This window comes from Chlamydotis macqueenii, chromosome 1 (assembly GCF_036417535.1).
Source record: "Chlamydotis macqueenii isolate bChlMac1 chromosome 1, bChlMac1.mat, whole genome shotgun sequence".
Classification (NCBI taxonomy): domain Eukaryota; kingdom Metazoa; phylum Chordata; class Aves; order Otidiformes; family Otididae; genus Chlamydotis; species Chlamydotis macqueenii.
Genome location: NC_141556.1, coordinates 146496932 through 146514847, shown reverse-complemented (window position 1 = coordinate 146514847; position 17916 = coordinate 146496932). Strand labels below are relative to the sequence as shown.

The following is a 17916-nucleotide window of genomic DNA, read 5'->3' as shown; positions in this document are numbered from 1 at the left end:
GTGTCGCCTTGATCCCAGTGCCCACGACGCCAGAGCTGCTGGCCAGTTGCCGTGCCGAGGCCCACCCCAGGGAGCACGCGTGGAGCAGGAGGGTGGGGGGGAAGAAAAACTCCCCAAACCCAACTTCGGCCGGGCAAACCCCTCAGGGTGCAAGTTCCCACCAACTCCCCCACCGTGCGGCCGGCTGGGCCCGCCCCCAGTTCCCCCTTTCTTCCCCCCCGACTCCGCGCCGGGCGGGCGCTGCGCGGGGGCTGCGCGGGCGCAGCGTGCGCGGGGCGGGCGCCGCCTCGGCCGCGCTGCCGGCGCGCAGGGCGGGAGGGAGGAGGCGCGGGGGAGCGGGGCGGGAGCGGAGCGCGGCGGCGGCGGCCGAGACGAGCCCAGCCGAGCCGTGCCGCTTGCGAACGAGCGGTGCCACGGGTTGGGTGGGTTTTGGTTTTTTTTTTTTTTTTTAGGGGGAAGCGAGGGGAAGGTGGTGGCGTGGGGTCCGTCCCCGCCCGCGCGTGTGCTGCGCGGCGCAGTTAAGATGCGCCCCGGACGCCGTGTGTGCGCGGCACGGCGGGGCTGACACCGCTCGCACCATGGACAGCTTCGACTTCGCTCTCCTTCACGAGTGGGACCTGGATTCTCTGTGGTGAGTGGCGCCTCTGCCTTCCTCCCCACTCCCCCCCAAAAAAACCTCGCGAGTGAGGCAGTGTCTGCGTGGGGTGCTATAGCGGAGTGGGGGGCAATAACTGGGAGAGGGGGTGAAATAACTGGGAGGGGGGCTGCAATAACTGGAGGGGGTGCAATAATTGGAGGAGGGAGGGTAGCAATAATTTGGGGCGGGTGTGCTCTCGTCTGGAGGGGTGCAGTACATTGGGGGTGCGGCAGTAATGGGGATGCGGTAAATGGGGGTGCGGTGGCTCGGGGTGCGGTAGCTGGGGCGGCGGGTGCGTTAATTGGCAGGAGAGGGTGCAGTGCCCCGGGAGGTGTCTCCCCTCTTACTCTCCCAGCATTGCTGGCCCGGGAGGGGCAGAGGGAAGAGTGGACTCCCCCCGCCTCCCCTGGCTGCCAGGATGAGTCCGGGAGGTGAATGTGATGTTTGGCTGGGGGGGAGGATTCTCCGCTTCCCCCCCCCGCCCCCCCCCAATAAACCTCTGTGCTCAGCCGCCACTGGCACCCCGGGCTGCACTCCGGGAGCTCATCTCCCATCCCCCCTGCACGCCCCTTTCACACCCCCACCTCGCCCTGCAACTCCCCCCAGGCCGCCTTTATTGCGTGTGGGTCGGTCCCGCTCCCTGGACCCTTTCCTCTGCTCTCTCCTGCCCCTTCCCCCCCACCACTGCATGCCCTTGACCTCCCCCTGCGCACCCCCATCCCTGCCGGGTGCGGAGCTGCCGGGGAGGAGGGGAAACAATTTCTAGAAATGTCATTAGCGGCTGGAGGTGGAAAGCGCTGCCCTCCCCCCGCAACCTCCTCCCCCCCGCACCACCTTCCCCAGCCGCTGCCTCTGCCAAGTCCCGGAGTTTTGCTGCGGGAGGCGCGCAGCCCCCGGGAGGGCGCCCGTCGGGGCCGGCTGGGGTCCGCGGCGCGGCGGGGGAGGGCGACGACGACACGCGCGATCCCAGGGGACCCCACCCGGCGGTGGGACGCGGGGGTGGGATGGCGCGGGGCCCCGCCGCCCCCCCCGTCCCCCGTGGCCAGGTGGGTGCCTGCCCCAGCGGGGTGGGCGCCCCGTCGGGGCTGGGCTGCCCTCAGCCGTGGGTCCGGTGGGTGCCATTTTTCGTCCGGCCGGGTAGGTCGGTAGTTTGGGGAGCTGAGATTACTTTTGCCTGAAGTGACTTAACGGTCCGCATTGATTTAATTTTAAAAAATATCTATTGGGTGATCTATAGCTTCTCTCAGTAAGGTGCGTGTCCGACGGGGCTGGCTCGTCTCTTTGGTGGCAGGTGTAAGGAAATAAGCTGGGAGCAGCGAGCCCCCTGAGCTGAGCCGCTTCTTACAAAAGACCTCGGGATGATGAGGACAGCTTGCGCTGCGTCGTGCGGGTGCCTATAAATGCGTGCATTGATAACATCCAGCCTAATAAAACTTTTATATTGCTGTGGGAACTTTAAAGAGCACGTATAATACAAAATTAGTTACTGCCCCATAAAAGTTTTTAATTACAGTGTTTCTGCCTGTGACACAAGTTAAGGTTATGTCCTCGTTTCAATTATAAATACCAATATTCAGTTTATATCCAAACCATAACATTTATCTCTGGCCCGATTTTAAGTTTTCAACCTAAATGCATGGTTTTACAATTAAATTCAGTGGGTTTTCTAGTAAGCAAGAGCAGGAGAAATACTACTTTCATACATTTGAGTGCTTTTCCCTTTTTCCTTGAACGAAGACAAACTTCGGGGGAATTTTCTTTTTCCAGCAAAAGCGTGCTGTTCATTAGTCTGTTCTGTAAGGTGGCTATTGGAGTTAATGTTGGATTTGAAAAGCTCACAATGTGACTCTGGAAAGCCAGGGCTTTAGGCTGCGTCTGGCAGTTGCTCCTTTTTGTGCCCTTTTTAGCACGCTTTTCGACTTGTGTGGAGCTGCTTTCAAACAACTGTGGTCGCCATAAAGCTCCTGTACAGGTCCAAAGAGACATCAACCATTTTCCACCTAAATTATCTGCTTAAAAAATGTCTGTATGTGCGCTGCAAACGATTTTGTGGTTTCGTAGATCCCCTTGTTTGTTTTCCTCTGTAGCTGTTGCAGTTCAGAAGACAGGTTCAACAGAAGGGCTTCACGTAGCGCGTCAAAAGCCATTACGCAGCAGTGGGCTGGCATTCCTTACTGAACGCTCACCCCCATGTAGGGGTTGAACCCACAAGTGTCCAAAGTGGTGCCTAGTGCGGGGGTCACACCCGCTTTAAGCGGAGCCCATGGGGGGAGCGGGAGATTGGCAGGTGTTTGCTGTTGCGTGCTTGCGTCCTTTTGGGGCACGAGGTTTCACTTGGTGGGCTTTGGCTTGGACTGTCAGAGATCAGGGGCTGGAAGTTTATTGTTAAGTGGCAAAGGGTTTGGGACAGTAATTTCAAAAAAGGAGCAGTATTCAATAAAAACGTACTTTTGCTTAGCAAAAGCTTATGAAGTCGATGGTGAAGGCCAGCAGTGCCCGGGTGCCACAGCGGCTGTGACAAAGGGCCCTGGGTCAGTCTGCCATCGCAGGCGGGGCGCCCGTGTCACGCTGCCCTCCCACTGCCCTGCCCGCTTGCTGATGGGCGGGTTATAGACATCCTCAAGAAACCCGATTTGGATAAGGCACTGAACTGACCAAAACAAAGCTGACATGTTAATTTTAAGCTCCGAAGGCTTGCCAGGATGCCTTCAAAGGAGCGCAGTTGTTGCCAAAAAGGGAAATAAAATATACCACATAGATAGGAAGTACTTCATGGCAAAGAGCAACACTTAATGTTGTCCTTTATTCTTTCGAATGTAGTCATAATGGCGCACTTAATTTATGACTGAAAATCCACTTTTTGCAATATTTGGTGAACGTTTTGCTTAAAAGTGCAGTAATTAAATATTAACGTGCTGTTCTAAAGTGCTTTTTTTTTTATTTGGTATGTTCTTGGAAAATCAAAAGGGGTTTCCAGATGAACAGCAGCATGCTAATCGATTCTCATTGATTGTTGCTTTCATACTATTAATGAATTTGCTCTCCAGTTAATACATGCTATGTCTTTTACCTTGCTGTAGCATAAAAAATGTAGTAATACATTGTGTCATGGCTCTAAGACTGTATTTAACTAGTAAACTGCAATGGGAGAATATTGGAAGCTGTTTTCTACTAAATAGTAGTTTTTCCAGGTTGTCTTGATGCCAGTAACACTTCTGCTTCCCAGAAAACAACTATAATTCAAATACTGAAAGCTGAGTACAAACTCAGATAGAAATTTTGAGAAAACATACCAGTCTGTGACATAAACAAAACTCACACCCATTTGCTAAGCTTTTTCTGGAACATCTCAGGATGATCAGCCCAACTTAACTCCAAGTGTTTTTGCCACTGACTAACACAGTTATCCCAAACACACAGCACTAGCGACTTCAAGCCGCAGCCCCATCTCCTGTTTTTCCTTCTCCATGCATTTATTTGTGTGCCGTATGTGTAGTTTGACTTGTCCTGACTCAATGATGTGGATTCTCTGGTGCCTTATAGCTTTGGATTTGTTTACACCAGGCAAAAAGAGATGGAAAATCTCAGTTAGAGGTGATTTCTATGCCTCTTGTACAGCAGAAAACATACTACGTGTGATGGAAAGCAGCCAATGAGCAGAGCAAAGGCCTTAATTATTGGAGTGCCAGGACAAGTTCTGCATTACAGACATTCATATTGTTATTTGCCATATTTAACAAATCAAGATAAAAATTCAACCAGGTCCTTAACTCTGTGCTAAGGTTTAAGCAGAGCAATAGCCCTGGTGAAGACCACTTAGGAAAGGCTCTCCTCGTGTGCTTCTGTAAGATACATGCGTAGGCTGAGTTGTTTCCCATTCATTAAAAACAATTAGCAGATTTATGAAAGCACTTACTGTGTTGTGCCAAACAAGAAAATAATTTTGAGTGTAAGATGTTTGTTAGCCACAAACAAAACACTGTTTGTTTAGGTAAAAGAAGCCAAGTATGTGATCAGTTCATTTGGTACTTATCTGATACTTCTGGGTATTTTGACTGAGCATCAGTTTTGCAGGGCTTGGATAGTCATGTAAAAAATGTATAGCTGTATAGCTTCCAAGTTGAGATCAATATCAAATGCCACAGTGTAAGGTGGCCCAGTGTGTTTTACAGACCATGTATTGAATTACTAGCTCATTTGCTATCTTTGGGTCTGTTCCTGCTCCATTTGAAGTCAATGAGAGTTTTGTTTGGAAGTTGCTATTAACAAAAAGTGGCCAGACATCCAGCAGTCTTATAAATGAACCTTTTGTAACTTCTTGATCCCAGGTTGTCTAGCTTTTAGTCACTACATTTTATATTCGTGTAAGTCAAGATTTTTTTTCTCATGTTGCGCGGTATCTACCGGAGACAATTTTAGAAAGTGAATTCTGCAAATGCTTCTTCAGTCAAAGCAGAATATCAAGATGTTTGTTTTCAGATAACAGTAAGCAGCTAGTTTGAGGGGGAGAGGGGTCGCTCCAACCATTCTCTCAGTAGGGTAGGAGGCTAGGCCAGTTTACCCTTTTTACAGACAATACACAGCAATAATACCTCCCTCTCACAAAAAAAAAAAAAAAAAGTTAGTGTCTTCTTTTACCTGTCTCCTTTACAGCTCTACTCCAGCCTGTGTCTTGGACTTTGTCCCTTATTTCTTTCCTTATAGCTCTTGGCCTCTTTCTTCGAGTAATGCTTGAAACTCCCTTTATCTCCTTGTTATTTCTATCTTTGTGGTGTTCCCCATTCTGCCTTCCTCCCGATGTCAACTCACAGTTACCACCTTCCCCTCATTGAGACCCCATCTAAAAATTTGCTCTTTCTGTGATGATTGTAAGTTGTGAGCAAACAATAACATGAATAATAACTATAGACTGTTCCCTTCTCCCACTTTCACAGCATGTTCTCTCTTCCTGATGCTTGTTTTTTAGGCTGGAAGCCCTTTGGGTCAGGAATTACTTTCATTGTTTGAGGGGTTTTTTTCTTGCAGCACTGAACAAATTGTATGTGCTGAACATTATAAATAAGAAGAAGAGCAAGCTTTTCGTGGTCATAATACTTTATAAACATCAGCTGAATAATAGTATTTTAAAAATATGTCTATCGTGCCGTGAGTGCTCATTTGCTGGATGTAGTGTACCACATCCTCCTCATTTGGTTTAAGTCTCCATTGAGTCCAGAGGCTTTGCCAGTTTATATCAGATGAGGATCTGTCCCATCATCTCAGGTTTACAGTACTCGATCTTTTTTTTTTTTTAAAGAATAATTATTTTAAAAAAAATTTTGCTTTGTTTTTGCCCGATAAATGAAATTTTGATACACCAGTAGGATAGTGAATGTGCTTTCATCTCTCTCCCCCAAGAGCTGTTTGAGTGCCCACGCTGAATTGTTTGATGCAGGAGGGGAACAGCCCTTTGGGCTTTTCCTCCTAGCACTCAGACTTGTAGATTGGTGTTTTCCATCAGAAGTTGTATGTTCCTTCTGTGTTACTGGAGAAGGATTTGGAAGAGGGCATGAGGTGCATGTGACATTTCCCATTCTATGTGAATATTTCAAGGAAAATACCAGGTTTCTTAAAACTAGTGCGAGAGAAATATGGGCCATTAAGAAAAAAAAAAAAAGACATAGAAGAAATACTGGCTGTGGGAACATCTTGCCATCCATATATTAGGAATAACATCATACAACACGCTCATTAGAGAGAGCAACTGTTTAATTGCAAGGTTTTTAACCTCATATAACAAATTAATCCATTTGCATCATATTTATGACTAGCAAACAACAAAGCATGGTTAAACAGAGTTCCAGCAATTATTTGCAGCATGTGTTCAGAGATACCTTAAACTCAGGATTATACTTTAACAAAAGAAGTAATAAAATCAAATCAATAGAAATGAAGAAAAACTGATACTACGTACGGCTAGAAAACAAGGAGGTTAAATTCTGTGTGAGATGGTGCCTCATTTAACAGACTGATCAAGTTCTAACTTTGAAGTGACGTCCTCACAAAATGAGGATCCAGAAAACCGGTATTTTCTAGGAAACCCAGGTGAAATTTCTCTGTATACGGGCTGATTAGCTGTAGGGCTGATTCCAGTGGAAAACCATGAGGTCTTTGTGGAAAACTGAAAGGAGGAAAAGGGAAAGCTGTAACGAAGCTTCCTTGGTTTTGAACAAAATTACCCCTTCGTAAGCCCTGCCTTGCTGGGGAATTACCGTTTTAGTGCTGGGGCTGGGGGCTGGATTTGCTGGCTGGCTGCTCCCGGGGAGCCCGCTGGTCCCCCAGCTCTGGCTGAACCCTCCATGTTCGCAGCGTTACCACGAGGGCAACTCACAGGTCTTCTGTCTCTTAAAATCTGTGTTAAGACACCGATTATGCTTGCTGGTGCTGCCTAAGGCCCCAGGAGCGGCAGAATGGACACTCGTAGTTTAATACTCAGATCATAATCTATATGATTTCTGAATAATTTGTGGACAACTACGAATTTATATTTAGGAGAAAGAGTGAATGAACTGTAGTGACAGTTAAATGAACATGATGGCAATTATTACTATTCTGGGCTACATGTTTTCTATGTCTGTTTTATGTCTTTTCAAAGGTAAAAATGCAAAACTACTGTTCCTCTCTTACAGCTTGGTATCTCAGCTTTCCTCATACCTTAAGCAAACAAAACGTAGTGTTAGTGACTTAAGTTGACTGCGTTTTATCCTCTTATGCAGGAAAATTTACCCTGCATGTGTGTACCAAGGACCTGGATACAAATGTATCTTGGGAAATATGACAGTAGGAATGCAATTTAAACTTCTCCTCAGAGATCATTTATGTATTTTTTAAAAAAATAAATTAGTTCCAATGCAGCAGTGGTGGTCTCAGCAGTCAGGAAACCCTTAAAATTATGCAGAAGGGACCAGAAATCTTTTCTAAGAAGCTTTTTGTTGCTATGTTTTGTTTCTCAATAAAGACGATCCACAACTGTAAGTACTTAAAATGAAAACCAAGAGGGTTGAATCTGACAAAACCGCAGAACTTCTTAACGTAACCCAGTCTTTCTGTGTGGTTGTTTTCACATGTTTTGGACCAAAGAAAGAGTCCTTTGTGGCTCAGGCTGGTTTGGCTGAATGGCAGGAGTGGACAAATAGAGGATGAAGGTGGTATCTTCTTACACTGAGTATGTTTAGATTGCCTTGAACTGTGATCACTTCTTACTGCATGTATCACTTTTGAAATCCGTTAGAGAGAAACTGATGGCCTTCCTAGTCCCTGCATCACTGTGATGGTACAGTCTAGGTGCCAGGGTATTATTATGACCTGTGGTGGTATGAAAAATGCAATTACGACAGACAGATGGATCAGGAGGAAAAAGCATTGGTGAAGTGTGCATTTGCAGGGTTCAGGTTCAAAAGCCATCTCAGCAGTGGTTTCTCCTACCATCCGTCTTCCTGTTTCTATCCTTGCCTTCTTTGCTTTGGTCACTGTGAAAGTTTTGGGGAGCCTGTTCTGATGTGTGGGTGTTGGCAGGTGCCCTAAACCTCCTCTGTAGGGGTTTAGCTTTTGTTCTGACGTTGCCAGGTGGTGTATACCTCCTAGCGATGCACCCAGAAAAAGTTGATTCCTTCTGTCATTGACTGCTTCTGATTGACCAGGAGGGTTCATCTCTCAGCTCTATTGATTTTAGGAGGGAGTGATGTAATTTAAATGTTTTTGTGTTCCTTTGTGAACAGCGAGTTGGTAGAACAACCAGTAGGTGGCTGAACCTCAGTCCAGCAAAAATGAACGGAGTTTGTTGGCAGAGGTACTCTGGAGAAGATAATTCTATTGATATGCATCCAATAGAAGCTACTTTTTTACATTTTTTTTGTTCCTGAAGTAGTCACGGAGGGAACCTGTCATGTCATCAATTGTTTTTAGAGGACAAAGTAACAAAGCTAAGTGTGCATTTCTTCATTTGGGTTTGGCAAGGAGAGTGTAAAGTTTTCTGCAGGATGATGACCTCGAGTTAGCTGAATGTTGCCAGTTTAAAGAGTAAATTAATGTTACAATGTGATTTGTTTGTGATTAGGCCTGAAGACTGTCAGGATTTTCTTAGTACAAAAGGCTCCCGGCAAGAAAACCATGGTGATCCCAACTGATCTGAATTAGCATCCCCGCATAGAATCACAGAATAGTTTGGGTTGGAAGGGACCTTTAAAGGTCATCTAGTCCAACCCTAGGGAGCAGGGACATCTCCAACCAGATCAGGTTGCTCAGAGCCCCGTCCAACCTGGTCTTGAATGTTTCCAGGGATGGGGCATCCACCACCTCTTGGGGCAACCTCTCCTAGTGCTTCACCACCCTCATTGTAAGAAAAATTTCTTCCTTATGTCCAGTCTGAATCTACCTCCCTCTATTTTAAAAGCATTACTCCTTGTCCTATCACAACAGTCCCTGCTAAAATGTTTCTCCCTGTTTTTCCTATAAGCCTCCTTTAGGTACTGGAAGACCGCTATAAGATCTCCCCAGAGCCTCCTCTTCTCCAGGCTGAACAGCCCCAACTGTCTCAGCCTTTCCTCACAAGAGAAGTGCTCCAGCCCTCTGATCATTTTCGTGGCCCTCCTCTGGACTTGCTTCAGCAGGTCCACATTGCCTTGCGTGTTTGGGTATGCCAGCATGCTTGCAGCTAGCTTGTGGAGCTCTACCTCTTTTCACAGTGTAGGGCCACAGGGCTGTACCTTTCTCCTAGATCATTGAGTCAGACTGCTGCTCTTTCAGATAAAAGAATGTTTTTCTAAGAAGGAGTGAATCCCTTTAAAACTCCGTCATGCTCTGCGCTAAATGTGGCAAGGGTTTTGGAATTGTTTTTTTTTTTTTTTTTGTCACTGTCGCTGACAGAAAATCTGTTCCAAACCCATGGCATTGGTAGCAAAAGTGCACATATTTCCAATATATGCAGCTTAATGTATCCCTGGCCATTTAGTACAGTTGATTCTGTGACTTCTGAAATAAAATGGCATGGAGATAACTCCAACAAAGGAAAGCCTAGATAAATGCTGTTGCTGCTGGACCTGCATCAGCTTTTGTAGGCCCAAGCAAAGTATCTCTTTGTGACACTCTTCAAGGTTTCGCACTGCACGATAACTGACTAGCTTGGGTACATGGCTGCGTGAACACGACTACATACAGTATGGTAGAAATGCAACCTTTTTTGTTGTTGTTCTTCTTAGAAGTATGTAAGTAGCAAGATCTTGAACTAATTACAGCTGATGTAAAGCACATTTAAGGAAACCCATTAGTGGAGAATTAGAACTAGAGCAGATTAGCTATTCTTTAATGGCCTTGACTGTAGATCTTTTGATGCCTTGGTAGCTTTTCTAACACTCATTGCTCATCTGTCTTGACTAAATGACTGAGAAGCTTCTTTCAAGTCACAGTCTGGTTGTAATGTGAAAAAATCGCTGTTTTCAGCTGAAAAAAATGATGATCTGGAAAGGTAAACTCTACTGAGTCCTGTACTGTATTTGTTGTTGAGATTTAAAGCATTATTTTACTGCTCAGTCTGACTGTGTAATAGAAAGAGCAATCTCTAATATGCTTCTTTGGAGCTATTAATTATTTACTTTCTTGAAATACAGATCATAGACAATTCTACATGACTTCCCTTCTTACAGACTTTCTTGTCTCACTCTTTATTTTTGTATGCTTTGCAAATGCCTGTAAATTCATTTTCACCGAAAGGCAAAATAAGTAATTTAGACTATTGCAGCTGTTTCATAATTAATTAATTTCAATTTAAAGCAATCAAGTAGTGCCCATCCATTGTTCTGTGTGCTTTTCCGAGGCCTTAAGATTCATAATATCAAAATAAGTTCCAGATGGAAGTGCATACTTTATAATCAGAGAAAAATATTCTGGTTTTGTAAAAAACCTGAAGAGTCCTTCCTTGATCAAAACAGAAAGTATTACGCTTAACACATTTTTCAAGTTTTGAGCCATTACTTTAAGAATTACTTAAAAATATCAATTTGAGATATTACATAGGGCATTAACTTATAAATAGAACTATAGAGTGAGAAAAACAGTGATGTAGGACCATTTATTCATTTGTCTCCTCAAATACTCCTGGCATCTGTTAAAATCTAACAAGGCTGAGCACATTTTCCCATTTTTGGCAATCTGTTTTGTATGATAAAGAGAAATATTTGCAAGGATAAATCATCTCTTTGCTAATAATCAATAAATAACACATTCTCCTGAGGAAAAAAAAATATGGTAAACTCAAGTGAAAAATATGGAGCATAAGGAAAGATGATCAAAATGGTACACTAAGAAAGTCTGTATGCTCCTATACTTTAGTAAATATTAGGGTTTGCGGAAGAACTTTTAACGTGGCAGTTTGCAATAAGAATAAAAAGTATTTTTTGAAGGCGAAAGACACTTATGTAAGAGGTTTATATTATGTAAATGTTGCTGTTATTGGCGATAGCCCATTATAAAGGAACACTTTATATTCAGAAAAGCATTTGCAAATAATGGGATAGATGCAGCAGTCCCTAGTCCTGACTTGGACAACTTTCTCTTTGAAGTCAATGGAAATTTTGCCTGAATAAAGGTGGAAGGAATTAGCCCATTCATTATTATCTGAATTACATCAAGAGCTGACTGCTAAACAATAAAATCATGATTCATAACATAACGGCTTCACTTAATTCTTTTGTAGTCTTAATATATCTCATTATATGGTACTTCTGTTCTTTCCTTTCTGTGCAGTATTCAAATTAATAACAACCACCTTTACATAACTGATGGTTAGACATGTTTTGCTGCCTTAGCAAGATCAAAGGATTTTATATACCCTTTTTGGATAGATACCAAGAATGGGGTGATCAATCTCTTCTGTAACCATTAGAGCACAGTGTAAATATCTCAGGGTACCCAATTAGACACAAGTGGTTTGCCAGATGCTGAGAGCATCACCAGTTGTCAAGGGCTTCCCAAGTCTGTGGGACAGTCCAGAATTTATTAGGGATTAGTGGTGGTCTGAGTTGTGACTCCTCTGATTTGTGCTCCTTCAGCTGTGCCCTGCTGTAAGCAGCCTGCATGATATGTGGAGATAAGGTTCAAGTGACAGATACTTCACGTCCCCCCAGGCACCTCTGGGTGGGAAGGAGGCTGGGATGGGGACTGGTACTCCAGTTCCTCTCCTGTGACCAGAGAGGAATGGGGGTTATGGTAAGTCAGGCATCAGAATTAGAGGAACAAAAGAGAAGGAGACTGAAGAGAACAGCCCAAGAAAAGGGACCCCTAAAAAGGCTTTAATATGAAGCTGGAGTTAACCCCTCACCAGGAAGCCATCTGCAGCCTTCGGGCTTTAAGAATTCTTTTTGTCTAGAGATGTAATTGAAACAAGATGTGTAACAGCTGCAAGATGTCAGGTTTGTCAAAGTAACAAGAAAAATTACTTCTGTGACACACTCGCACACAGCGAAGTAACCTATAGCTAAAAAAAAAGAAGGAATAAATTATCATTTAGGTTAAAAAGAAGAAGGAAAATAGTCAAATAATGAAAGTTGCGGTTAATTCTGGAGCACGGATGATTTGAAATTAAACTGCAGTGAAGGCTTCCCAAAAGAGGAAACAGCCTAACTCTTTACCCCAATAGAAAAAATAGTGAAACTCTTCATGTTCCCATCATAACCAGTATTTCATTGATGGACTGGAGTGGTGAGTGCTCTGCACTGGCTCCAGGAGAGGGTGGCTGCTATGTTATTTTGCCCTTCTGCCTGCTGCTGCTGTTACTCACGTGCGTTACCATTGGACTTTGCATCTGTAGGTAGGGACCCATATTTGCCGCACTAGATGCCATTCAGACATGGGGCAAAGAGCCAGCTGTGGGACCAAAATCATTGTAGACAAAGTGGAAGACAGAAGAAAACGATGGATATAGGCAAAACTGGTCAGAAAGAAAACATAAAGTATTTTAATAATCCAAATAAACAGTGGACACAGCAAACTGCCAGCTTCGCAGTGCTGCCAAATGCATGAGTGTGAGCATGGTGGGAGAAACCAGGACTTTCTTTTCAAGAACCTCAGAAAGAACAATGAAGCAATTTTATGCATGTGTATGAGGTCTTCTCCCAAGCATAAGTGACGGCGCAGGGATACCCTGAAGGTGTTAACTGGAAACTTGGAGAGTGAATTGCCCTGATGGGCCAAGAGAAGGCTAGAGTCAGATTTTTTGTAATAACTCTTGGTAATGACTTTTCATAAGGATGGAAATAGGCAGCAAAGGGCCTTTATGGTGAGGAAAGTGGGAACCAGTGAAGAGCAGTAAAGAAAAGGGGCTCGTAGTCAAAGCATCCTGCCTGGGAAATGCTGTTTCCTGCAGCATCTCAGCTGGAGCTGGCTCTCATCTCTGAAGTCCAGTTGTGCAAACAGAGGTGTGTGTAGCAGCAGAAAAATGCCCTTTGCCCAAAGATCTCAGTAGATGGGTAAGCTAAGTCTCAGTCATTGCAGTTTAGAGCGAAGATAATCCAAATGTGTTAAAGTTCTGGAGATTCCCTGGTGTAGGCCGATGTATCTCAGTGCCAGGGAGTTATTTGTGGGAGGACTGGCACCTGAAATCATGTGCGATCAAAGGCAATGAGTGCACTAGAGCAATCTCTGTGAAATGACACAGAGAAATGCCACCTCCATGCCCACGATACTGGAACCTGCAGAATTACCTATAATGATGGCTAGAAGGTCAGGTTGAAGGTCACAGGCTCAGCTGCAGGAACAGCAAGGAAGCCAGGTGCTTGTGTGGTGGAGGCACAAGACACTGTTCTGAGGGCAGAAAGCCACAGGCTGGGTGAATGAAACAAGCCCCCTCCTCTGAGTAGGATCAGGAGGGGTGGTACATGAAGAAGTGTCATGGGCAGGGGTGTGGGAGAGCTCCCTGGGGCCATACCTGGAGATGCAGGTAACCTCTCACTTACCTGGGAGCCCTCCCACAATAAGTGAGGAGAGACACTCCTCAGGGCTCAGCATACTGAAACTGGTAACTATCGGGTATTTTTCAAGGTAGTTCAGCACCTCCTCTGAATACGTGTGGCACCAACGGGAACCAATTAAATATACCTGTTACAGTACTACTGTGGAGTACTCCTCCAGTACTGCTGCTTCGGATCAGAGCGAGTCTTGGAGCCCACATCTGGATGCTAGTCAAATATACCCTAATTCCCGCTTTTGGAAATTACTGGGAAATGTACCTCTCATTGAAAGCCTTAAAGAAAAAGGAATTCTGATTTTTTGAACAAACATGTAACTCAAGTGCTTTCCTTTCCTCAACTCATATTCACATGCAAAACCAGCTAATAAAATTTCAGTGGTGCTTATACAGTAATTCGGTTGGCGGAAGAAAAGTCATCTGTTAAAGCTGAAGTCATCGTAACTCATTAGGTGCTAATGTCTCTGCTGTGTGGTGGAGAAACAAGCTAGCTCTATTGACGTGCTGCTAGTTCGCCCTTATCCGCTCACAGTTCCCTCTCGAGGATTGAAGAGTACAAACAGGTTTTCTCACAAATACACTCTAAGAGTATGCGAAAGTAGCTGCGTTTACTTTATCCCAGGAGTCTGTCTCTGCCTGCAGACAAGTACACAACCAAAGCGAATCCAGAAGTCTGAGTATGGTTCCCGTGTTTCCTCCTAGGAAGTCTCAGGAGAAAAGGTGATTGTGTGCGCTCACAGATGTCCCGTCTATGTGCAGTAAATCCACCATGTTCCGAACGTGCTGCTGGCCTGGCTGCATCTGGAAATAAACCATGGCAATAAATCAGATGATCTGCACATGCATAATAAATCTGATGCACCTGAACGCAGGCAGACAGGATGGACATGCTGCGCATGAACTGGCCATTTTCCAGGTCTTCTGGATGTCAGGCTTCCACTCTGACTGTCTTGCCTGGGAATCCTGGCAAAACTGCTGACTTCCTCTTTTCATGTTAGCATGTCCAAGGCATGTCCAGAGGGAGGGGGCATATGGGAAACTAGAGCTTGAGCATCATTTTTCAGTGTGCCTGTGCTCGTTCAAGCCATGATAGCACCCTGAAAATATAAAAAAACCCACACCCATAAATGTGTTCCTTCTGTCAACTTAGGCATATTTTGCAAATTCTACCTCAAGTCCTCACAAGTTGAAATCTATTCTTCAGTTTCTTTACAGGAAGGTTTTGTGTGTGTCAGGTGAGTGCTCTTGTCACTTCAGGGCATCAGCATCCTGAGTACCCTCTGAGTTTGCACCAAAACAATGACTCTTCCAGGACAGCTTTAGTTTTAAGAGCTGTGAATACGTGAGGACCTTCCTGAGGGTGATGGAGGTCAGCATGTCTCAGGTGGGGAGAGATTAGAGCCTGATGGTTTCATGATGTGATTGTGTATTGTCCTCCCACCGCTGAGGACATTCAAAAGTTGTGAACTTCAGGCCACCATGGAGATACTAAGATGGTCCAAAGGTTGCTTTCTACCAGCTGGCTTGGCACAAAGCATCTCCATGTGATGGAAAACAAGGTGGCCACGTGCAAGTTGCCTATTGGAAATGCTGCTTTGCCACTTGGTTATTGGAAACTCCAGGTGTAGGCACAAAAGTTTGGTTTTTTTTTTTTTGTCTGAGTGGAGCAAGAACAAGCCCTGTTGAGAAATGACAGCAGAGGATTGCAACTCTGACTGGATCAGTGCTTCCTTTACCTCCACCTCTGCATTTGTTTGAGAGGAAAAGGATCTCAACCCTGTAAGACTGAGTGACTGATGTTATAAAAACGAAAACATTTCCCTCTTTAATCTCTCTGGCAAATGGGGCTTCTTTACCATCATGATATGGGCTGCATAGAAATGAAGCTGGGGACTTTACTGGATCGTAAATCACTGCATGTGTATTTAAATAAGGAGTATATTCAGAGCAAAGATGCTAGCAGGATTTCAATAAACCAGCAAGTGCTAGAGATATTACTAGACCCTATCGAGTTATAGTTGTGCATATCCCTAGGACTTTATCACGGTGGTTTTCTATGCCAATTCAGGATGCTGCCTTTAAGCTAATTAGCAATTCTGAGCAAAGTTGGAGGGAATTCATGTTTTTCTTCAGCTGGGCGACATGCTTATCGAGTCAGCTACCTCCAGTCTGATACAACAGGCTGCCAACAGACTTTTCACAATTTATGAAGAGCGTTTGTGGTGGAGACGGAAAGTATAATGAAAACCACATCCACCAATTAAATACCTATATTTCCTTTTAGAGTCCAAACAATGGACGGCTTTCCTTTTGCGAAAGAGATTTCTCAAATCAAAGCAACTCATAGAAGAAATATAAATTAGGAAGGAAGCTTTGAGTAGATCTTTAATGAGTCTCTGGCACAATGACATAGTGAGGCGTGACACATTCATGAATATTATCTACTTGCAAAAATTCAGCTTTCAGCAATCACACAAAAGTAATGCCACCAAATATGGGACATGTTCGGGTCAAGTCTTTAGCATGTGTGATATCAGTCTTTTTCCTGATAGGTAAACAGTACACCTGATGTTTTTCTTAGTGTGTGATACATGGTTTTAACACCAGAAAATTCGCATCAGTCATATTTTTACTCAAGTGCGCAGGAACTGACCTTCTTTTAATAATGACAAGACACAGAAGAGAATATTTGAAAATAACTGTGGACTTGTTTAGCAGAAATCAGATGATGAGGCAGGGCTTGGATATGACACATTCAGCAGTATTGCAGCTAGAGGGGTAGCAACAGGAGCTTGGGGAGCGATTTCCTCTGAAGAAAACGACTGGTATCAAAACATTTTATTCCAAGGACATAGAAGAACAGAACAGGCATTTCTGAGAAAGGGTGTCAAAATTAATTTTATGTAATTTTACTAACAACACTCAATCACCATACAGTTGATATGGGCCAGATGCATTGAAAGACATTACAAAAATACACTGGGTGATGATAAAAACAAATGATATTATTATTATTAACACTGGGGTTGTATTTACCTCAAGTGACGCTCTGTGATATTTGGCACCAGTTGCACCGAACATTGTGTCAGTATACTTGTAAGCAGTTTAGCTGTCTTTGTAGGGAACAACATCTGCATCTATCAGCTTTGTCCCGTGTTTTTTTTGCAGGAGGAAAGACCACCTATTTTAGGCTCAGTGTCATGTGGGTACAGCTATGCTTCTCCTTGACCTATGGGGCTGCATGGTGCTGTACGTGAAGGCTCACTTTGGTCTTTGTTAGCTTGGGGATCTCTGCCACGCTGTGCTACGTACACATGCCCAAAGCTTCCTAGAGGATGTGGGCCAGATTAACCTTTTTTTTTTTAGGCATGGACACCTGATAGGCTTAAAAGGAGAGAGGTGGAACTAGACTTACCTGTGAAACTATATTTTCTAAGCATGAGAGAAAGTCAGTAGGTTGCTCATTGTACGGTACTTCATACAGTGGTGCATCTAATCCTGAAGTCTGTAATCTAAGATGTGTGATTACTGAGAAAGTCAGCCAGTTAAGGCAAGAGACATAGTTTTATTGCTTATGGAGAGTACAGACTAAGGGAGCACAGAAGAATCTTAGGTCTCCAGCGTGAAGAAAAAGCAAGCAGCTCTGGAAGGTCAAAGTATAGCAAGTAATCCACAAAAGATGCTTGTTAGCAGGCTGGAGACATACCTAGGTTGGAAGCTGAATGCGGTACTAACGTACTAGCTGCCTGCCTATCTGAACCACTAAAAATCACTTTCATTATATCTGTCACTTAATATGCTTAACGATTGCCACATCATCCAGAAATTCCTCTTGAGTTATTTGGAGATTAGATTTTGATTTTTTTCGTTGAACCAAGCACTGCAAGTTTATGCCAGGAGATTAATTTAGCTGGTTGTGTGCCACCAAAGCAGATCCTTACTTCAGTCTTTACAGCTCTTAAGCAAGAAGCAATATAGTGGTTTATATGCACAGTTTAGGCACAATTAACATAGCAAACCCCACAATTCAGAAACCCCACACAACCCAACTATGCACCCAAGATGCCCTGCTTTTCTGGTAGAAGCACACTTAGACATGTTCCAGCTTTGGTAGTGCACATGCCTAGAGGCACTTTTGGGATTCGCAGACTCGTTAGCCCAGTACATAAGAGCCTGGAGAAGTCCAAGATGTGCTGTGGCAACACACTGCCTGTACTGCTTGCACATCACACATTATACAGCTTTGGGATGATGGCATCCAGGGAGGTGAGGGTTGGAACTC

At 44.4% G+C, this 17916-nt stretch overlaps 1 protein-coding gene across 1 annotated transcript in view; it reads left to right on the top strand.

Annotated features, from left to right (window-relative positions):
* Window positions 1-563: 563 nt before the first annotated feature.
* The window catches only part of AFF3 (ALF transcription elongation factor 3), a 328958-nt gene continuing 311605 nt past the window's right edge, over window positions 564-17916 (top strand). The window contains exon 1 of the mRNA XM_086769428.1: window positions 564-631. Within this exon, the coding sequence (XP_086625554.1) occupies window positions 579-631 (53 nt within the window). The 5' untranslated portion in view covers window positions 564-578. The remainder of the gene's footprint in view (window positions 632-17916) is intronic.